We start from the raw sequence: 24610 nt of genomic DNA, 5'->3' as shown, positions 1-24610 counted from the left end.
CATAGAATGTACTAAAGAATACTGTCCGTACTTGCAGGATACTTGCAGGATTCGGGTCGTGCTGGAAAGGTATGAAGAGACCTTAATTTGTTATTAGAGATACAATAGCTGGTACACTTCAGCTTTAAAATTAACTCCAAATTACTACCAATGATACCGTAATGGTAAAATTATATTTAGCAGACCAAAATGTAGCCAGAGAGCATATGTTCTACAGGGCGGGTTAAAATCACGTCGGGGTCATCAGTTATAGGATGGGTTTAAAGGTTTGGACCGTTTCCCGGCCTATGGAAATTCAGTTGAATTTTGAAGAGGATCTTTATTTGCTCGATTAATACAGGTGTATTTGTATGTACAGCGAAGTAGGTAGGGGATTCGCTGGAACGAGCCAGGTCGAGTTCCTGAAGCTCACTGGCATCTCGCTGGTTTATAAAGGTGTTGCTTGAGCAACGTGCAGCTGGGCTGGTGAGATCACATTCTGGAAGATTCCAGCAGGGTCGAGGTCTTCCTTTGTGTTCTATGTTTGATGCGTAGTTGCGTAGCTCCTTAGGATTTCCCGTGTACTCGTGATTGCATATCTGGAGCGAGTAGAATCGCCTTTATGGGTAAGCTGGACGAAGTATTTCGGCCACGGCTGACTTTCGTGTACGAGAACAGGACGCGATGATGTCATTTGTACAGATTAAGTTCGATGAGGGAAATAGGTGATATCATCGACCTAGTTTCGTATGGTACAAGTCGTGCTATATCCCTACAGTTCCAATCGGACATATGTTCAGTAATTGGATTACTACGCACATTGCAATCGCCCAAAAGACAATTTTTGTCATGAAAATCGCCAATATGGAATATTTGGCACTCGAGTTCTCGTTAGTATGATGGACTTTCCGATTGCCAGATGTTCCATTATAGAGATTTTAGTGACTTTTGGGCGAGCGTTTTGTGAGCAATAATCACCGAACCCATATGTTCATATCGAACAAAGCATCACAATTTTCAGTATAGATACAACATTTAAAAGCTAGTAATTTTAATTTCACGTATATATTCCTCTAATAAGTACTGCATGGCCAAAGAATGTAGTATTTCCCTAATTCAAAAAGAGTTTTATTTGCAAAAAAAATCTAAAAGTCGTCGTTTATATTCACGTATGGCAACATTAACGCGCGTTCTGTATTGTAGGTTATGTTATATTTGCGGGCGAGACTCTGACAGCTGTCAAATGTCAGCGATTGTAAAAACACCCGTGTTGTCCAAAAAACAACAGAACAGAAGTCTTAGCGGCAGAAAAAAGCCTCTAAAAACTATCAGGAATGTTTTGACTTCATCCAGAGCCATTCATTGGTTAATTAATTGTTACTGCAAATCTAACATATCATTCTACTGTGAAACATCCCTCTTATTACTTTCATCACATTTTTCAGGCCGATTATTAGTCAAGAAGAAGGAAATAAAATAACTGGTGTATTGAAATGTATAACAGATTCGATAATAAGTATACAAAATGGCGCAAGTAAAGGCAACAGCAATGACAAAACTAAAATACCGAAAAAATCTAAAACTAGGTAAACAGAATTTCAACATTTAATTCTAAAAATCAATTTTACTTGACGATATTCCTGGTGTCTTATTTCAGAGGTCTTGCCAAATTCGGAATCAATGAAGTGAGCAAATGCCTTATGAAGGACGAGTGTGCAGCTGTTCTTCTGGACTCGAGCATACCCCATGTGATGATAACCCACATACTGACAATGGCCACTACAAAACAAGTGCCATTGCTCTGTATTAAACATCTAAACGACGTAACAAAGCTATGCTTTGAAGTTAGCAGTAGTTCAATATGCTTCACAGGTCAATCAGAAGTAAAGTTTCCAAGCATCGTCAAGATTATACATGAAATCTGGCACAAAAACTACCGACTGTATGAAAAAGATCCGAATGACCAATGTAGTGTGAATATAATAACAGAAAGCATTAAAGATGTACCAGAAAACTCACCAACGAATGATACTGACCCGAGACCAGCTGAAGACTATATAAAACTACAAACGGCAGAGACGGCACATGTTACACAGTCGAACAGGAAACGTAAACGGAATCCAACATTTCAACCTTTGCTTATTAAAAGAATACAAAATAACCCGAATAGATAGGATGATAAAAATAAAACCAATTGTCAAAGTGAAAATGTGTTATTTAATTTTCATTTATTAGATTATACATAAGGCAGTCCAACGTTTTACAAAACCGACACACCGTTGACGAGTCGTCATCAGCATGACTGCGAGTCATATCTCGTACCCGTCCCGAGACCTATATAAACAGATCGTACCAATAGTGAGGGTATCACGCTTACAAAATATAAAACATAGTATATATTTATGTATATAATGCAGAACAGGACGAGAATAATTCAGCAACCACTCAAAAGTTAACATTCTCGCTTAACCTTTGCACTGTTAATGTATATTCATACCTAAAAGAGAATAAAAATACCATCTAGTAAAATAAGAGAAATGAAAGAGGCTCTGCACCAGAGCCGGCGCGCGTAAAGGTATGCTTTACGCGTCGATATAATAATATATAATAAATATTAGATACTTGTATCTTACAGTATATGGTTTTGCATGGCAATTTCTTTTTATAGTTTCATGTTCAACTTTATTCAAATTAAACAATGTTATTTAACTATTTATTAAACTTGTGCATATAAATAATATTGTGTACGCTACGACACACATATGGAGGAATGTGACAAAAATACAAATACAATTTTTAGTACACAGTACCAAAATTTGTGTATATAATAATACATATATCATCATAAGACACAATCATGTTACATATATAATTTTTTTTTCAACATACTTAAAAGTTACCGGTGGCTTCAATGTGAGACCAACGGAACTAATCAGAGCGTCCTTGACTAATACTCTAGAAGTCGTTCTAGGGCGAAGAGCTCCACTTCCATGTAAAATTTTGTTGTGTGAATATTTTTTTTTTAATTACGTAAATTATATCAAATTTTTAATAAAAAATATAACATATTGCAACAATGCAAATGATATAATATTGTAGAACTTCTTTTTTAAAAAAAAGTTTAACTAGAGCGCGTATCCTCCATAATAGGCTAAATACACATTATAAAAATAATTTTAAAATAACGCAATAAATTGGATAATGCACATTCGCTATCATATACATATTATATATATTAAACATTTTTTTAGAAAATCAACCTACTTTTTATAGTTCTTAATTACGTAAAATATTTTGGAGGAGTTTTTCATATATATTTTTTTCTGTTCAACTTCTTTTGACAAATTGTATTAAAATGATCCCAAATTAAGCTACCCCAATACCTAAAAAATACAGCGCGTTATAATTTTTGCGTATCGAATTTTGTCCAGTCTTCTTTTGTAAACGACAATGTCGAACTGATTTGAAAATTACAATCATTTCGCACTACGAGTGATTGTCCCGTAAACTTGATGAAGCGCAATATTTAATTTTGAAAAAGTATTGAATTACTATAAAATAGGCCTCGTGTATCAATTTTAGTCCACTTATTATGTACATTATTTACCGTTCCTGAAATATTGGGGGTACCAGACGAAAATGTCGCCATGAGAACACGGTTCTATTTGGTCGTCAGTTGTGCTTCTCCCATCGAATCATCAACAGATTATCTAGATTAGTTTGGTTCCTCAACATCTGGAGACCATCTTTCAGAAGAAAATTTTTTTTTTTCGGTGCTACATTTCAAATGGAGGGCTAATCAAAGGGACAAGAATTTCGTGCGCAATTGCTTAAGGTGTGAAGTTGAAGCAAATCTAACAAAATCATAGACAACAAGGGCGTACTACGGGCCGTTTCTCAGAAATTTGGTGACTTGGGACGAGAAGTGGATCATGTATTCAAACCAAACTCGACAAAAACAGTGGCTTTCGAGAGGACAGGTGCCGGGACCAACGTCGAAACCGAATCTCACTGCCCGTAAGGTTCTTTTGTCTGTGTGGTGGGACCTTAATGGAATCATCTACTACGAAGTAAATCCTCCCATATGGTCGAACTATAATGGCAGAGATATACTGTTCTCAACTTGACAAGTTAAATGAGGCATTAAAAGTCAAACGACCCAGAATACACGCTGAAGGAAAGATTTTTTTTCAATATTATAACGCAAGACCATACCGCTTCAATCACTCGACAAAAATTAAATAATCTTGGCTGGAAAAAAATTAATCATCCCCCCTATTCACCTGACTAAGCCCCATCAGATTAACATTTGTTAAGATCGTTGCAACATTTCTTGTCTGGCAAAAATTCAATTACATCGATGAGGTAAAATCTGGACTCGTGCAGTATTTCGAATCAAAACCAGAAAGTTTTTATTCCAAAGGTATAAAAATACTTTTGGATAGATGGAAGAATACATTAGACACGAATAGAGAGTATGTAATGGATAATTTTTTGAAAATTAAATGATTCATCGGTATACTTGTCTTTTCATTTGAGCGGCGACATTTTTGTCTGGTACCCCTATTTATATAAACATTTCAGTCACAATGTTAGTGATGTTTTTTTTTATACAATAAAAACAAATTGATTAAATATATAAAATAAAAAGTGCAACATTATACGACTTATATATATGTATGTCTAAAATTGTCAATGTGTATCAATGACATCAAAACATTTCATAACAAAATTTTAAACTGTAAAAACCTTCAGAACCTATTAACAGATTGATATTATGTATATATATATATATATATATATATATATACGGATCGGTCCCAAGATGCAACACATAATATATTTAATACATTACATGTTCCGATGAAACATCTAAATCCCCATATACACGTAAATGAACAAACAGAAAAACATTAACAAACGTAAGGAACAACAAATATAAGCAGTTTCTGATCATTTTTGAAGTATAAAACTAGATATGTACTTACTTTATATCATGATTGAAAATCCTAACTTTAAAAGTTATTGTCATTTCGTAAAAAAATTATAATAATAAAAATGCGAAAATTTAGTTCAATTTCGAATCAAACAATGATAGTTACAAACAGGGACTGACAGCTAACATACTAGCTATGAAATTATATATTTATAAAAGCATGTATTTTATTATTTTTAACTGTGTCCGAAAAGAACAACTGGCCAAAATGTTAAAAGAGTTAAAGCGACGGATACGTTTACGCTTTTGGAAACATACTCAGTATAGCTGCACATATTTTCTGTGGATTGGTTTCTTCGGGGAAGAGAGACATGGCCTGTTGTACTTGCTCTTCGGGGAATATACTCGACAGATGATAGTGCATGTGGCTTCGAGCCTCGTGGTGAGACGTCTGAGGTGGAGTCCATGGCCAAGATGACTGCACGTTGTGAGGTGGCAATGGATGTAAACGAGGCTCGGAAGCGCTGGCTCCAGGTGCGGCAGCCGGAGGCCAGGCAGCGCAGGCGGCAGGCGCTGAGGAGATTCGAGACACTGCCTGGTGCTCGCTCCACTGATTGCGAATAGGCTGCGGTGCTAGATTTTGGTTGCAGCCGTGCATACGGAAGAGCCTAGGATCGTACGCAGGGTTCAAAGTCAACTGTCTCTGTAATTTCCTATGCATGTTTCTGGCTTCGGCCGGTTCCTGATTTTCCATATACATCCACGTGGCCATCTCTTGATTCATAACGCCACCCCAATGGTTGCCCTGTTGTGCGAATGAGACTTGGTTCGAAACGGGAGAATGCCCACTGAAGCCCATGTCCTTCAATCCGCTCGTGATGTTTTCGATGCTGTGACTCTTCGGTGGTGGATCTGTCCGATTGCGACCGATGGGCAATCTGTCTAATGATTTGTTTACCGCCGCTTGGTGGTCCAATTGAGCGCGGTTGAAGTGAGATGCTATATTTGAGTGGTAGTGAGGATCGATAGGCGGCGGAGCTGGAGCCGCCGATCGCGTTCGTCCCAAAGGCATTTTGCGTATCCCGGAAGTCGGCGAATCGTACAATGGTAAACTGTGCGTCTTGAGGTCGTTGCCGACCGATGGTACACTCCTCGCTTGTATCTGCTTCTGGGCGTGTTCCGTCAGTCGATCGGCTACTGACTTGTGTGGCATGTTTCCTCTCTCGGGGTGATGAAATTTACATTTGTTTCCGTAAGTACACTTTTTACCATACGGACATTTTGGAGAAGCGTCGTTCTGCAGACGCAGAAAGCTATCTAGTGTTGGTCCAGATCGGCCGAGCGGATCGTCTGGCGGCATGAATCTATCGTTAACGAAAGAGTACATCAGGATTCTTTCCTCGACAACTTTTCGGAAATCTGAACTCTCTTGAACTAAATCTCTATAATTGTCGTTCGATACGACGATCCCTTCAGTTTCAGCGGCCAGTTTCAATACATAACGATCGTCGTAACAAACCAGACGTTTCCCTCCGACTAATCTACTCGGCGTAAATACTAATAATCTCTCCCTTTCCAATTCGTATAAAATTTCTTGTTCTGATATAGGATGATCAGGTCTGAAATCCAATACAAACACATTATCAAACCGAAAAATATAGTTGAAAAAATAGCACAAAATCATAAGAACAATACCTGCTAGATTCTTTCCTCCATTTTGGTACAAATACAATAATTTCTTTATGTCCCCGAGACAAAAACCAATCGACGCATATTTTGATCCCTCGACATGAAAATATTTCTTTATTGCCATGGCTACAAAACAGAAAATAAATCAATAATATAAATCAGCTACGGAAAAGAACATAGTAATTTGCCAGTCTTATAGTATAATTTTAAAGTCTGTGACTCTATATATATATATTCAAATCAATGTAATTACCTCATTGCTACATTACTGCCATCTATAATGATGTTCCTTAATTGTACTGGAGAGTTTTCTTGATTGGAGAGATGACTAGATGATGCGACATCGTTGATGGCCGTGGTAGTGACGGCTTCTATAGATCTAGATGTTTGCGCTCCCAACTTGATCAGTTCACCAAGTAATTCGTTCTGACTTGGATTCGGTCCCAGCTTCTGCAGAGCCGTCTGGACGAGTCGCTCGGAATATCCCAACTTGAGACCGAACTCGACTCTGGACGAGTAGTTCGAAGATTTGGACGACAAGATGGTGTCGTCGTCGGCAGACTTGCACGTCGAGTGCAGTGTGACCTTGTCGACGTCATTTTGGGCCAGACTAGCGGCATCGGTGTTGACGTACTCGGCGAACTCCTCGCCGAGGGTGTCGCTCACGGTGCGAGACACATCGTGATGCATGGACGAGAGGCCGGTGGAGGAGCATCTGGAGGCGTTCGGATGCGAAATCGTGTTGCTCGGCGTACGTGAAATGTCCGCATGCGACGTGTTTGTCTCGTCCGTCTCGAAGTCGGAATCATAACTAGAATCCTCATTGGTCTCTAGGGCCATAGCACCTTTCGATTTGTTGATAATTGCTGCGCTGAAGGCGTCGACATCACTCTGTAATGACAAAAATAGTCAAATTAATACATGTATATATTATATATTGTGCACTTGCCGAATCGCCCGGCGTTACTCGAGTAGATGAAAGTTAAAAAAAATTGAACATGGGCTCCGAACCCTTCCAAAATCCTTCTCCTACGTCTGTGTAGGTTGGGTCTGCTTTGCAGATCTGTTTACAATTAGAACAATCGATACCTACACATTTCCAAACAAACGCACACATGGTAACATTGACCAAACACATTCCGAATCAAACTCAAACAAATTAACTCGCAATACACACACATTAACATAAAACGCACGCGTACCAGTTTGAGCAGACCTATGACGTAAAACACAAAACAAGCAAACAAACGTCTATATAATTTTACAACGTTAATTTGTAATTCGTATGCAACTTATTATATATTAATATTTATTACATTCAATCATCCTCTTGTAAGAATTTGGCAATCTCACCATCGACTGTTTTGAGCAAACGATTAAAAGTTTGATAAAACATACATATGTGAACCGGAACTACCATTGGAGGCTTAAAATACAGACGTAATGTATTCAGTCAATCTTTCCTTTTTTTATAAATAAAATTTTCCAGAAAAAAAATTATGATTTGTACCCGGTATCGATCACTGATCGCGCTTTCATGGTTTTTAAAAAATATCTGTGTATTTTGGTGATAAATGCGGTCTCGACATTTGTAAGTGATATGTTTTTTTTTAAATTATTTCGAGTTATTGAAACCAATTAATTTGAATATTTCTTTGATAAAATATTTATTGTACATATGTATGTAATTTTATTTTATTTAAACACTAATGCTTTTCAAAAACAAATTATTAGTTAAAAATATTTATTTGAAATAGGTTTTTTAGTTTTTTTATTAAAAAAGTTTTTGTTCATTTTTCGAAAGTATTTTTAATTGCGTCAGAATTATTTTATTAACTAAAAATTACACGTTTTCTCGAAATTGTAAATAACTACAAAAAAAAAAAATTGTCTTTTTTAGCCTAAATATAACTAATGATATTTTTTCATGTTATATGAATTCGCTCAACTTTTACTATATAAACAGGGAGGACTACCAACTATAATTAGTTTTAGTCAAATGGTATTCGGGACCTCTCAAAGAAAATGTGAGGCTCTAGGCCAGCGGTTCCCAACCTGTGGTACGCGAAAAAAAATCAGCAATGGCGGACATGCAGGAATGAATGAGTTACGGTCGTAAATAGAAATATTTTTTATATAATTAAAAAACATTATCATAATTAATCATAGTCGACGTATCGATGAATTCATTACATCTCGTTAAATTTATTTTGTAAGGAGATTTAATTATGAAAGGAAATTTATTATATGTATTTTGGTAAATTTGTGTTTTTATTAAAACCATTTATATATAAGTCATAGAAGTTTGACGAAATATTATATAAACATATTAAAAGTTGAGCATATTATAATTGGGACTTCAAAAATAACTTTTTTTCCACAAAAGTTTTTAACAAAAAAAGATCAATTGGGTCTAGCCTGTCTTCACATTTCTTACTATGCAAATACTATATAATTACACTTGCAGTAACAAATTTCATGGAATACAATAAATTTTATATGGTGGTACAATTTAGCGAAATGTTCTACCAAGTGGTACGCGAGTCAAAAAAGGTTGAGAACCGCTGCTAGGCAACCAATATTTACAACTTTAAAACCTTGGGGAAAGAAAAAAGAGAAAAAAATATATACATATTACAAAAATAATATACATATTTCTATTTATATAATATTTTTAAATATTTTCTCAGAAAAAATATTTAAAACCCCCCCCCCCCCCCCCCGCTAATAAGGCCCTCCATGTATACAGGCCTTCTATTTGTAAAAATGCCATTTTATCAACCGGTTTTGTTTTGTCAAACTTTAACTGCTATGAGAAAATTATACTCGTAACAAAAACCCTATACCACCCTCGGTAATTTTTGCAAATCTGAAGAATTTTGACAAAGAAATTCCATTTTTAACAAACCGGCTCTCGAGAAACGGGAGAACCGGCTTTGAACACACCACTGTATAAATATAAAAAAGTTATTTAAAAAAAATTTACAAAAGTCGCTCATTAGATTCCATTACTCACATAAAAAATCAATTGGATGTATTATAACCAGTAGTGTAATTCTACTGGTTTCCGGAAACCTCTTATTCAAAATCAAAAGTTTCCGGAAACCCATCGTTTAAAATCAAAAATTCATATCATTTTTGTTAAAAATTATACAAATGATCAAACGACTTCGAAAATATTGTTTTATTCGTAGTCGAATACATAGCAGGTATGAAGAAGGACCTTCTTTTCCGTTATGCACTAGCAAAATTAGCTGAATTCAATGGGAACTGCACGGCTACACTCGATTTTCTTCTGGATAAAAAGTCATAAACTTAATTGCATAGAACTGAAAATACCCAAAGGAAGCAAACCAAATAGTTTTTTCAAACTCGCAAACTGCATCTCACAGTTTAGCATATTAGCATCGATTCAAAACGGACGTATTTTGTATTTATTTCGGTCTTAATCGATTGCTAGGCTTTATTGTGATTTAAATATATTAAAAGTTATACATTTAGACTTGGATTTAAATTTTATATAAAATTCAAGACTTTAAATTCCGATAGTATATATAATATTATTATTATTCCGTTAATATATGTATACAGAGGCGTAGCGATATTTTTGGCGACCTTGGCAAATATCAAATTTGGCGCCCCTTTAATATTTTTTCATTACATTTAAAAATATACATTGAAATGTTTAAATCATACATTTTTTTAATAAAATTACAAATAAAAAACAGTTATTATTTATATTATAAATGTCCCACATTGACAATTTCGCAATAAATATCATATTATAAAAGGAATCAGTGCACTTAAAATTTCGCGATTTTTATTTTTTTGTCGTTTGTTTATCATTTATTTTAATTTTTATAAATGGTTGTTTCAAATAAATTTTTCTTCATCTAAAACCATATAACTGTCTTGATACAAAATAATAAAAGATACAAGAAAATAAAGACGAATTTTCCGTGAATTTGGCGTTAGCAAAGTCTGTTATTCTATTATGAAAATTTATATTACTTGCTAATTCAATTTCTATTTTTATAATATTGTACGTAGATATTTTTTACAATTCAATTTAGTGCAATTTTCAGTAACTTTTACATAAACTATTTTCTCGAAAATTCCTAAAATCATTATCGAGCCCCTGATTTAATAACGATGATCTCTAAAAAAAATCCTATCCTTTCCGCTGAAGTGCAATTTCAACCTTATTCCATTTATCAAGTACATATGTATGAGATTCCACAGATTTAAAAATTCAAGAAAATTATAATTATACATGCAAATGAATGTGAATTATCAAAATTATGATCGTATTTTATAATGTTTAAAACTAAAAGTACATATGTGTGTACATATGTCCTCATACTGATTTGAACACTATCTCGTATCCGAATGTTATTTTTATATTTATGAGTATTTATTAAAAAATAAAATAAAATAGGCGAGGGGAGCCTTTGGCGCCCCCCCCCCCCCCCTCGCATCGAGCGCCCTTGGCACTCGCCCATTTGCCAAAGCCTCGCTACGGCACTGAATATGTATATGTAATTATTATAAAATTGGTTGTTCCAAGGTATAACCCAGCAGTAGGCAAGATTTCGCCCACACCAGTCGAACAGTGTCACACAATCGATCAAAGCGCACAAAGTCGAACGAGGGTGTCTCCGGGTCCGGCTTTCTCGCGGCCGAGTTTCGCAGTCCAGGTGATCGATACCGACTACGACAAGCGACTAAGCATCCGACTATTAATCGTCGAACCGACGACAAATCAAACATTACTTACGTACAGAGATCGTACAGACCGATTCGGGTTCGCGCGAGGGCGATTACAACATCGCGTGAAAAGCGCGAGACGGATGTTTGTTTTGGTTCGACAAAATGTCAAGGATTAGCGCACTCTCGGAGAGCGCTGCCGGATTTCTAAAATTCGACAACGACGACGACGACGTTGATGATGATGATGATGATGATGATAATGGTGGTGGTGATGGCCGAAATGCAACGGGCCGCATGGAAATGAGGAGTTGCGGATGACCTTTCGTCCCAGGCAGATCCGGGTTGGCCAGGTCGGCTCAACGTCGAGGACGCGGACTCGTTCGACGTAACGTTCGCCTCGAATCCGATCCGATTCTTGCCGGAATCCTGTTAGAATCGACCGTCGAACTGAAAAATTCAGTTGGTTTCGATTACCATAAAATATACGGAGATGTTCGCCCTCCCGGATATACCTACTATACATACATATATATCTATATATATATTGGTTTCGTTCTATTCTTGTGACTGAATGGGTGTGTGTGTGTATTCAATTTTATATTGCAATCGACATGCCTAAGTACTACTGAATAAGTATTAAAAGTTCTTAGATTTAACCCTTTGAATGCTGACCAACGTCGATCGGCCTATTTCCAACACGTCCATGAGCCTGAAATTCGCCGATAGGCGAATTTCAGGTTAACGATTTCTATACAGTTTTTATTTTATTAGTAACTAGTGGTTTTACCCGGCTTTGTATATATAAACCGCTTAGAAAAAAAGTTTTTTAAAAACATACCTCTTCTATAATTTGTATATAAAATTATTATTTTGAGAATAAAAATACCAATAAATTTATTTTACTACCGCCATCTATGTTTAAAACTAAAAATTGGATAATGTCAGGCACTTTTCAGAAATTCAAATTTCAAACGCGTCTTACACGATATTTTTGCACCATCGTAATGGCGGAGGATCCATTTACTTATATTGATGACCACAATGAGCAATATGGCAAAGTATGAAAACGATCGGATAAGAGACAAATTTTTTCCTGAATTGTGAAACGTAAAGGAGGTTTGTAAGAATGGCCAATCTCATAGTAAACAATTTATTTTAATAGGTTTGTTTTATTAAATTTAACGTCACGGATTCGCCCCCGGCATCCCCCCGGGCATTCGCCCCTGGGGCGCCCCGGGGGCGAAGGCCCGTCCCCCGTCCCCACGTCGTCATGGAAATTTAGACTTTTTTACAAAGTTAAGAACCAACAATACATATATACAAAGTCTCTTTCGAAATTATATATTAGATTTACTATTTTTACTAGTTATTATTACTAGCTTCTTCTTACTTCGCTTTCGATTTTTTCGTCTGACGAAATTTGGGTTATTATCCGAACGTTTTCAAACTTTGCCATTTTTCTCGGTTTGGTCATCAATGTGGAAATCAAATCCGCCATTACGACGGTGAAAAATTATCGTAATAGACACGTTTGAAAATACTCGTTATCGTTCTCGGTGACGTCTATTATCTACATTGCCCCATCTATTAAGTAAAGATAAAAGGGTGCAACAAGGAAGATGGGTGGATGAAATTAGAAAAATATGTGGGGCTGGATGTACGAGGGTTGCTCAAAATAGAGACGAATGGAAGCGTGTTTGAAGGTCCGTCATCCAGCGTTGAACGAAGGAAGCTTAAGGGGGTATTCTCGTCCAGAAATTTGAAAAAATCGATTGTTAAGAGGATTTTTCAAATGCTTAAGAGGATTTTTCAAAATTCAAATTATTTTCAGAGATATAGCTGCATTAGTGACGTGGCATCTAACCGGCGCGTAACTTTGCCCGAAACTTTAAACGCGTTTTTCTCGAAACTACTTTTTTCGAGACGGTTGACATGATACCTCAAGTTCTACTGAACCAATTTACTTGAAATTTGGTGTGAGCCTTCTCTATACATTACTCTATCGTAGAATACTACCTGCTAAGCCTTTCCAGGTAGCATCGAACATGGGTCGTATAATCCGTGTCAATGTTTATAAATACTGGTTTACACCGGAATTTCTGAATTTATAGCCATAGCAAATTTTCCCGATGGAAATCCCTAACTTCCGAGTATTTTAGATTGTGGCTTGGCATTTAGATTGTGAGCATTACATTTTAACAACAACGAAGAAAATGGTAACTAGTTTTGGAAAAATACATTAATTTAATAGACTTATTTTGTTTATTTTATATTGTTGCAAGATAAATTAGAGAGTCTAAACACACCTTTACAAAACTCGAAATCCTCGGCGGTAGGGTAATCTAGGGTTTGTTTGGATTAGCTACAATTTTTATAACTGTTTTCTATTGGATTTTTATTATATACGATTCATATAAATTTCAATTATTTAACAATTTAAATACTAAATAAAACAAGAGTAAACTGCCACTTCCGGTTGAGGTATGCTTACCAAATTTTTTTCCATGACTTGCTATTACGCTTAAACTTCTAGATATGAAATTTCAGTACAATAAACCAAAAGGTTTTTGAGAAAAACATAAAAAAAACCTCGATTCTCTAGAGTAAAACTACTACTTCCGGTTCCGGTAAAAATATTTAAAAAATATATCAGGTTATAGATACTATTATTTCTATTACATGTAAAAAAAATTAATCCAATTCAGTTGGCGGTTTGGGAGACAATTGAATTCAAAAACTTAAAAAAAGAGGACACCTATAAGGGGAGGTACCATTTCCGGTCAACTTAAAAATTTGAAAAAAAATTACGTCGTGTCGATAAGAATTTCAGTAACCGATACTAAGTTTTGGTTCGACAGGACTAACGGTGTTCAAAAAATCCCCAAAATACACATTTTTTCTAGATCATGAAAACGTGATCAGTAATCGATTCTGAGTTCGAATCAGTCAAAATCTCGAGTTCTAATTTTGGCATGATCACAAAACTTCATCTATTGTTACTACGTACATAGATAAAGTAAAAAACATATATACAAATACATGGATGTGAAACTACTAAATGGTAAATATGTAAGTCATACAAAGATGAGAGATAAGACATGAACAAAACGCCCGCCATACACACAACTAATCGCTGACCACATTGAGATCTGTGGGCACCTTTTGCGCCCTCCACGGTGCTCGCGTCCCCTACTAACCGATAGTGGTACATTACCAAGTCAAAGAAGATGGTACAATTTCGATCGACGCGGCCAACAACTATAACCAACTACGTCACTCAGAACTCACCCACAAAATCTTCTGGGTAGCGACCTTTTGCAACCTGAGACGCATCCTGGCGATCGGCGACCTATTGCAACAGTGTCACCGTGCATAATACAACATACACGCGTTTCGCATCGGATTAGAAGCTGTCGGTTGTGCAATTTGGGCGGCCACGGATGTGGGTCAACCGGCGAGAGAGGTCGCCAGCCGGAAGTGCTCGTCGCGGTCGTAGAAAGCGGCCAGAGCGGATCCGGTCGGGGTTGAGACACCGAGACGTAACACCATACATACACACGTATCTACATATGCAAGTACATATATATATCATAATCTACGTAGAACCGCTTCTAATTCGGCGGTGACTGGTCGACATTGGTGTATCCTACATAGCGTGCTTGCCGTGTACGAGACCAGCTGGTCGAGAATATTAGCTGGTTCCGCTTGTCGTGTGGGTCACACACTCCAGTGAAACCGAACTGGTGACGGCAGCCGGATTCGACCGCGGTCCAATTGGGCAACCGGTTGGCGACCGGAATTATCATTGCCTACCTATGCCTCTATGTTCGAGCCTTCCAATTTTGCGAGTGCTTTTATTCTATCAATCCACTGTGCTGTGGGGTCGTTAAATAAAAGGGACTCGGACTCCGATTTTTAAATTTCATATCATTTTTTTCCTATACAAAGTGTAACAACATTTCCAGTCGTAATTCCACCAAACAATGGGACGAAATCAGACAGCGGTGAATGTGACACGTGGTTTTTTTTTTTTAGATAGTTTTAAACATATAGAAATAATGTGGCGTTCATGGGATAGTCCTTTCAAAACGACACATTCGACCTTTGGCGTTGAAATTGTATGGTAATATTTATCCTAGCTTGACAGTGATCGATAACGAATATGGGATACACCGTTATCGATCACTATCGATTTCTGTGGCAACGATTGTCGTGCGTGCGATCGCAAATTGCGCAATGATCCATTTGCCTATCGATTCTTATCAGAGTTTGCCAATTTTACTGATTTTCATTGGAAACAGTTCGTGCAAAATTAGCATCTCCTTTCCTACCTCTCTTGCTAATCTCAAGTTATTCAGCGTCTTGAGGTTCGCCAATTTGATTATAAAATAACTGCAAAAATTTCTCCATAGATGTCACTGTGGATGTCTATGAATTCGCATTGTGTAAAGGCGAGCGTTCATATTCTGCGAAATAAAATAAAATAAAATGTAAAGTGAGCTAGTATAAATCATTACCATTTTATAATGTTTTGCATTTATAAACTTTTAATAAGCTTCTCTTATTTTTTATATATGAACTAGCTGAACCCGACTAGCTTTCCCTGAGGCACGCAGTCCCAAAAGTCACACCCTGGAGTGTTTTCGGATTTATTTTGTCCTTGTATTGATATAAGCTTGACAGTGATTGAAAACGACTAATTCCATATTTGATAATAAAAATGCAGGAGAAACTTAGTCGAAATAATAAGATCGTACGAATTAATAATGAACTGGGGATACCCTTTCTTGACGGAAAGCCACGAAGACGCGTCGTGCCGTTCATTTAAATGTGTTTTCGCCCTAAGTAATATTATTAATTAAAAATAATAATAAAAAAAGGACGAGTCGGTTGATTTTTTACGACTCCGAATCCAACTCCACTTGAAATGCTCCGACTCCACAGCCCTGGTTAAAAAGAATTACCCTCAAATTGCCGCCATTTTGAATTTCATGCTGATTTAGCTTTCCAACGCCTTTTCGCCCGACACGCGTTTTCGTGTACGACACACATCATCTAGCGTTCCCGGAGGATATTTAGCACTGCGACCATATTTTTCCTCGTACAGTTTGGCACTTAGGGTCAATTTGACCGGTGCAAAAGCGACCGCAGCCAGACCAGACTACGGGACGCCAGCATCCAGGCCCGCCCGTGCATTGTTTCGAGTGTTTCGAAAGTTGCGCAACCGAGGCGGAACGGTCGCGTTGTGACGCAGTGTGTGAATCGGCCTTCGCTTTGCGGTGTTTGTTCGCTCGTTCGGCGGGAAAATATTGACACGAGACAACACACGTTCGGCCATAATAGAAGTTAAACATTTCGGAGATGGAAGTGGAGGGCGTCCTTGTGGAGGCGGATGCGCCGCCACTGCACACAGGCTGAACTCACTTTCGACCGTGGCTCGCGGATTTCAACTCTTTAAAAATATATGTATTATCTTTTATATATATGTGGCATATATTGAAATAAATATACACATTCCTCAGCCCCCTCGAAGTAAAGAGAGTGAAAATTTTCATTCGCTTTACCGCACCCTTATCGTTAGCCCAGAATAGACGTATGTGTAACCTTCGAGCGGTGTGGTAGACGACCCCAACCTCTGTAGCATCCTGCTTCGAGAAGGTTATCAAGATTCAACTGGTTCATTTAGAAGCTAAAACTACATTATCGGTCTTGAGTGGCTGAGTGGAAGACTCATCAAAAAGACCTGAGTTGGAAAGTATCATATCAAATATCAGTATATAAGAGAATATTTATCTGGGATACAGTATCTCAGGGGTACGTGGGGGGGTAACCGAAAAACGTGAAGATGACCAAAATTGTAGTCTATTACGATTATTTTTCACTATCAGAATCGATTTAAATCTCCTTCAAAACGACCGGAAGACTGTAGGATAATACTGAATCGATTGCGAAGTAAACCTTAGAAGAGGCTTGTAATAAAAAATAATAATAATGCCGAACAAAAATATTAGAGGTCATACTTTCAGACTCCAAAAATTGATCAGAGATTCCTTCTTTTCACAGAGTGGTTACAGTTTTGGAATAGTCTTCCCAATATGTATGTACTAAATTCTGAAAACCTTAATATTTTTAAAAATAAACTAGATTTCTTTCTTAAATTTAAAAGGAATTTTGTAATTCTTGTTATTCAATATCTTTTCTATACTTTTGTTTTTTTTATGTCACCGTTCCAGATATTTTATTTTTCTTTTTTTGGTATTATTTCGTATTTTTTCTTGTTTACTTTTTTTCTTCTTATTATTATAATGAATGTATTTGTTTTTATTTTGTCATTTATTAAGTCAAACCCCGTGGGTCTATCGGCTTCGCCGCCTTCCTTTCTGATTATAGATTTACTTTCGCATCTTCTGCCAAGCGTTGCATGGAACGGTTCCCTCTATGTATTCATTTATGTCAAAATAACCTAATTGGAAAAAGGTTAAGATAAACGGAAAGAGATTTACTAGAAATCTTTGAAATGTATAATATTTTACATGGTAATGGGAAAGTGATATCAAAATGTTGTATCCAAAGAAGATCATCGTAGTAATGAAGAGAATCGAGTGGGATGCTGGAATTGAAACGCAGACTGCTCCGCAAAAAGATCACAATGAAATTCCGACCACATCGAGCATTTTGGATTGTACATATCTTCTATTTCCATTTGGTATGACTTGCGTTATTGCGAAGTGAAGCTTGCACCCAAAAATAAGCAAATGCCAATTTAGCAGATTTCACACGGACGCTCGTGTGCGTGGGACGAAGTTAACTTCAGCTAATTGCCCACGAAACATTTTACAAACGAATAAAAAAAAAGTACACAAATCATCTAAAAAGCGTGATTCGATTGTTAGGAACGCAGACGTTGATTTTCAATCGGAATTAATTACAAAACAGTTCAAACGCAACCCAGAACATCTATGGAAACGGGTAGGATCTGTACAATGAAGCACAACACGTACATATGTAGATACGGGCTACTAAAACTCATTAGGAATTAGGACAAAAGCGACGATATGGTTAATCTGCCAGATAACAACCGCTAATAACCGAAATTAATTCTGGAATCAACCGATATCAACACGTCGAGCAGTATTACGATAAACTTTCAAATTTTTCCTTAATTAAACACCAATCGCTGAACAAGATGTTGACGATGATGATCGAGAATCGAAAATTGATATAATAACGAATGTCTGTCTGCTTATCGCCAAATCTTCTCAATGATACTCGAGATGTCACAGGCGTACACAGATAAAAAGAGAAAGTGAGCAATAGTAAGATTTCGGCCGATTCTTATCGAGTATGACTCGTCTCGTGTACAGATACTTTGCATGTATGCATGTATACGTTTGTTGTACAATTATCTTTGCGTGAAACAGACTATGTCGTCGCTCGAGTAAAATACCAGATATTCTTGTTGGAAGCTAATAAGAAACGGAAAATGGCAAGTTCGAAGAGCCACACTATGCAAAATCACTTCCAGCTATAGAAATGCCTGAGAAACTTACATTCGTGGCTACACTCAACATATTACCATACCATACATACATAAGATATCCTTGTTCAATTTTAATCATATTATTTTGGTTTATTAACACTCGCCTTTACAGATCGCTCCAAAGCAAGAGTGCACTTAAACAGATACAGTACAATCAATATACATAAGCATTTTATGCAATGCGAACATTCAAAGTGACATATATGGAGAAATTATTGAAGCATTTTATAATCAAATTGGCGAATCTCAAGACGCTAAATAATTCGAGATTAGTAAGAGAGATAGGAAAGGAGATACAAATTTTGTATGAACCGTTTCAAAGAAAATCAGAAAAATTGACAAACTGATAAGAAACGATCGACTTGTGGCCAGCAACGGAACATAAGTGGGACTCGAACCCGAGATCACTCTGCTAGAAATCATAATATGCTAACCACTAGTCCACACCGCTGGTTAACCCTTTAAGTAAGTCCTGGGGGTTTGAAAAACTCCGATAGGCGTTATATTTTGAGCATGTACAAAGTAAACAAGAATACTACCCGCTAAGCCTTTCCAGGTGTCATTCATTTGGCAACGTTTATAAAGACTGGTTTACTGGAATTTCTCAATTTATAACCATAGCTGAATTACCCGATGGAACTGCCGAGTATTTTAGATTGTGACTTGGAATTTAGATTGTGAGCATTACATTTTAACAACAATGAAGATGGAACTGTTTTTGGAAAAATACATTCATTAATAGACTTCTTTTGTTTATTTTATATTATTAGAGAGTCTAAGCCATAGGTTCCCAAACTTATTTTCCCCGTGGACCCCTAGCCCAGTATTATCCTTTGTGAACCCCCTCCCCCAGGATGCCTAATAGTGAAATTTTCTAATTTTTTTAAATACAAATATGAATACACTGTGATAAGTTTTTTTGTATAGTGGACAATTGTAAAAAAATATATATATATTTTTTATTCTTATCTTATTTTTTTTTAATGAAAATGAACAAATCAAAACACAATAAAATTCTTACATAAAATAATAAATTCTGTTAATGAGAGGGATGAACCCGATGCTCCGATATCAATTAGTCAATATTTGAGTTCAAATTCGTAAGGTACAGTCGTAAATCTCCACGTTCAGTGATTTGCAACCGATTTCTTTTTTTCGTAAGAAAATTGGTAACTGCACTAAAACCTCTTTCCACGAGGTACGAAGAAGGAATTGCTATCAACTAAAACTTTCTTGCGGTAGCCCACAATACAGGATAAGCAACAGGGATATCTTTCTGCAGCCAGTACTTCTGGAAAAATTCTAAACTCACATAAATTTAAGAGATAGTTTACTTTGACCTATTTAAACCCACATTATTTTGATTAAATTTGATTCCGGTCCGTGGACCCCCATTTACATCTCGTGAACCCCCATTTTTTTTTCTTCCTGTCACGGACCCCCGGGGGTCCGTACGGACCACTTTGGCAACCTCTGGTCTAAGCACACCTTTACAAAACTCGAAATCTTCGACGGTAGTTATCTAGGGTTTGTTTGGATTAGCTACAATTTTTATACCCGCTATCAACTGGATTTTAAAATGATTCTAGTTGGAAATGTTGGCGAAATTTTCAGCGTGGCGGGCTTTCAACAGAAAAGACGTTTTAGATATTACATTTTAAAAATCATTGCTAAATTATATTACGAAACTACCCAATTGATTTTACATTTTGCAATAGGCGACTATAATTGTGCATTTTGGCAGATGCACCATTTAGTACTGAAATGATATTTTTACGTACGCCGCGGATTGAGCGAATTGCACTTAGACCAACGGATATCTGTTATCGGATTGACCAAGTGCTTGCACTTACTTCCAAGGATTATATCTGGACTCTAAGTGCATTTAGGCTAAACAATGACCGTTATTAGTTATTTCTCAGAATCGGTACGGGGAGACCCAATGTCGTGGAAATACATATCCGAATACGTGACTATACAACAGGTAAACAGATTAGGCGTCCTGAGAGATCTACCCTTTATAAGGCGGTACGTAGGCGATATCATGTCATTCTGGACTTAACACTGACAGTGCGTGTATCTCCTTAATCATCAATAAATGCTGTGAAACGACTGTTGGCCTTTGACTTGGATCCTCCACCCACCCCTACGCAACAATATTTATATTTTGCACAAGTGGTGAACGGCAAAAGTGAGTTTGGTCAATTTTGCCGACAATTCGCCTTCTTTAGTCATTTCATTTAGGATCGCAACACACAGTTGAGAATCACCTGCCGTGAAAAAAAAGAGAGTATTTTCGAAGCGGAGAACAGGGTAGCCAACTCGGCTTCGAACAATAAAAAACAATAGTCAAGTTGGCAGCGTGCATTCGTCCGTTCCGGGAGAAAACGTCAACGAAACCGGATGCGAACGCGACCTGGGCGAAAACGGCCAAAAGAGACGAGAAAACGCGAGCATAATATATATAAAAACGGACTGTCGCTAAATATATTTGTATATTTGTATATTTGTATATTTGTATATTTGTATATTTGTATATTTGTATGTGACGGACGATCAACCATCAACCAGTATGGGGAACAAATTTTTTTTTTTTTTCATATTTTTCAGTTTTTTAATTTTTTTCATTTTTTCAGTTTTTTCATTTTTTTCATTTTTTCAGTTTTTTCATTTTTTTCATTTTTTCAGTTTTTTCATTTTTTTCATTTTTTTCATTTTTTCAGTTTTTTCATTTTTTTCATTTTTTCAGTTTTTTCATTTTTTTCATTTTTTCAGTTTTTTCATTTTTTTCATTTTTTCAGTTTTTTCATTTTTTTCATTTTTTCAGTTTTTTCATTTTTTCAGTTTTTTCATTTTTTCAGTTTTTTCATTTTTTTCATTTTTTCAGTTTTTCATTTTTTTCATTTTTTTCATTTTTTCAGTTTTTTCATTGCCGGGGGCGCTGGCGGCGCTGGGGGCGAAGCCCCCGGGGTGCCAAAGGCATCGGGGCGCTGGGGGCGCCGGAGGCGTCGGCGGCGCTGGGGGCGAAGCCCACGGGATGCCGAAGGCATCGGGGACGCTGGGGGCGAAGCCCCCGGGGTGCCGAAGGCATCGGGGGGGCTGGGGGCGACGGGATGCCGAAGGCATCGGGGACGCTGGGGGCGAAGCCCCCGGGGTGCCGAAGGCATCGGGGGTGCTGGGGGCGCCGGAGGCGTCGGCGGCGCTGGGGGCGAAGCCCCCGGGGTGCCGAAGGCGTCGGGGGCGCCGGAGGCGTCGGCGGCGCTGGGGCCGAAGGCCCCGGAGCGACGGAGGCATCGGGGGCAAAGGCGTCAGGAGGTCGGCGATGCACAAAACGTAGTTCGTAATTCGTAATCACTTCGTAATTCGTGCATCAATTTCTTTCCGAAACCAGTCGATTCAATATCTTTAACTTTATTTTTATTCGAGTTTCAATTCCTTTTCGAAACCACCCGTTGAAATCAACGGGTCCAACACTAGTAGGTACATATTGACAATAATAATAATAGTCGGGGCGCAGCGGGCGCTCGCTCCGTCACACGCCGACCGACCATATGTTGAGACGAGACAGGCTTCGACACGTGGCGCCGTCTCGCTCTCTCTCGAGTGGAATCGCGCGCGCCAGAGCGAGACGGCGATACGCGCGACCGAGACGGCCACGGCGACCGCGCACATCCGACTGCGATCCCGGATGCGACCCGAATCGGGTCACGCGAGACTGACGAAGAGTCGCGGCGCGTTCCTCGTTGCGAACGCGAACGCCATCAAAGAACCGTCAACTGGGAAATGGGAAGCGGAAAGTGGGAAGTGGGAACGGCGAACTGGGAACGGGGGTGTCAGAGAGTGGTGTTTGTTGTGTCGCTCACCTGCGTTCCGGAATCCATGTGTGCGGTCGCGGTCGCGATTGCGGCCGCTTGTGGCCGGTCGCCGGTCGCGAGACGTATTGCGAGCGCGAGCGACGAGCGATGAGCGAAGAACGGCGAGTCCGAAGCGGCGGAAGAGACGATTCGGAATGAGCGGGCGGCGGCGGCCGGCGAACGCCGCGCGTCCTGCCCCCGCGGCGACGTGCGCCACACTGACGACTACATCTACACACTCGGCCCTACCAACCCAACCAGCCGTCTGTCACCGCTTACCACTTTTAAAATCTGACCGCACTAAGGTCTGTTCATACCTAGTCGGCACGAACCGACTTCAGCAGGTATCCGGCCGTACGAAAAGTATTATTTGGTACATTTTGTATGGGTATGTTCATTTCAACCGTCACGTTTACGCCACGGCAGGCTTACAGCAGTACCCGACATTTCCTGTTCATACCTTACAGCAACATCCGTCAACGTATTGTATCCGTCTTTTTGGCCATCGTGGAGATATATACACGCAAATTACGTGCCATGAGTCTGCCGCTTTGATGTTTTGGACCAATTATCAATAGTGACAGTTGACAGCTGTTCAATCTTTCAACATGGTTTTGGCGCCAATATTTAAAAAAAAAATTATTTTTTTACGGAAATATTTTTGTCCATCATCCACAAGCTCCATATACAGTGTCCAAAACTCTCCTTCGGTTTTTCTATTTTTTAACATGGGATGCACATCAAATAGCCTCCGTGCTTTTTTATTGCCTTCTTGAGCTTCTTCTTCCAACAACAACGCGATTATACATAATTTTTCGTTCGATAAACGCCGAAACATTTTTGCTGACTTGTATTCTGACGCGTAGCTACGAATGCACGTGTATGCATTCATATTGTAAGTACTCGACAATACGACGTAACCAATATTGCGCCGTATCGTCATGGCCTGTAATGTATAAGTAAGCCGATTTTGCCTTGCACTCGGCCAAAGTGCTGTAAGCGTGACGTGACCGCGACGTGTAGGTAGATATGAATAGAAATGTAATAAAATGACATATTTGAAACGGAGTCGTGCAGTGCTGTTAAGTATGAACAGACCTCTATACGACAACCGAACAATCCGACACTCCACAACAGTGTGCGACAATATTAGGTAAACCGCACTTGAACGGCAGATTATGTCAATCATTCGTTCGATACCTCGGAGCAAAATGGACGCAACAGACGCTATTATAGTATATTTGATATGCGAGGAAGAACAATCGAGAAAACACAAAAGATTATGGCTACATGCTATTTCAAAGTCACGATATGAAGAAGGAGAATAACGACACCTTGCGTCAAAGTTGGTCGAAAAGTCAACTTTGACGCAAGGCGTCGTTCTACGCCATGCGACTGTCGCGTACTGTTGTGAAGTGAAGGATCGTTCGGTTGTCGTATAGTGCGGTCAGACCTTTAAGGTCCGAACGCACTAGGCGACATTGCACTACTGCGACGCCACAGGACACGGCAAAGTTGATGCCGTGCGGCTATACGACATGGTCGAGTTTCGGTCACCATCCTGCGAATTGGGACCAACTCGGCCAAGTTGTCTGTTGCTACTTTAGGGCCAGACCGCACCGTGCGACTTGCGAGCGACTTGGTTGAGGGTGACCAGACCAATGCATGCAGGTAGATGGGACATGCCACACCCGTCAACTTGTTTGTCGCACACATTTCCATACATTTTTTCGTGTCGCGCAACTAGTCAGCCGACAAAGTTGCACGGTGCGGCCCGGCCTTTACTTTCTTTCCACCCATCAGATTAAACAGTCGTGCCTTAACATATCCGTCATTTCACTCCATACGCCCCCATAATACAAAAGGCAACTCTGTCGCGCGGTGTCGCGTGACTCGTAGTGC

General features: G+C 38.5%; 3 protein-coding genes across 3 annotated transcripts in view; 2 read left to right on the top strand and 1 right to left on the bottom strand.

Moving 5' to 3' along the window:
* LOC143914530 (uncharacterized) overlaps window positions 1–24610 on the top strand; it is a 98231-nt gene that overhangs the window by 62985 nt on the left and 10636 nt on the right. The gene's annotated exons all lie outside the window — the stretch shown is intronic.
* Window positions 1168–2184, top strand: LOC143914529 (uncharacterized). The gene is made up of 3 exons (XM_077434792.1): window positions 1168–1344; window positions 1425–1565; window positions 1637–2184. The coding sequence occupies exons 1-3, from the start codon at window positions 1223–1225 to the stop codon at window positions 2151–2153; spliced, it is 780 nt and encodes a 259-aa protein (XP_077290918.1). The 5' UTR covers window positions 1168–1222; the 3' UTR covers window positions 2154–2184.
* Window positions 2178–22925, bottom strand: LOC143914527 (putative ribonuclease ZC3H12D). Its single transcript, XM_077434789.1, has 5 exons — window positions 22718–22925; window positions 6858–7495; window positions 6611–6730; window positions 5234–6534; window positions 2178–2476 (listed from the first exon to the last, which is right to left on the bottom strand). Exons 1-5 carry the CDS (start codon window positions 22733–22735, stop codon window positions 2460–2462), a joined length of 2094 nt encoding a protein of 697 aa, XP_077290915.1. The 5' UTR covers window positions 22736–22925; the 3' UTR covers window positions 2178–2459.

Source organism: Arctopsyche grandis, chromosome 7 (assembly GCF_051622035.1).
Source record: "Arctopsyche grandis isolate Sample6627 chromosome 7, ASM5162203v2, whole genome shotgun sequence".
Classification (NCBI taxonomy): domain Eukaryota; kingdom Metazoa; phylum Arthropoda; class Insecta; order Trichoptera; family Hydropsychidae; genus Arctopsyche; species Arctopsyche grandis.
This window is presented reverse-complemented; position numbering and strand designations above follow the sequence as displayed.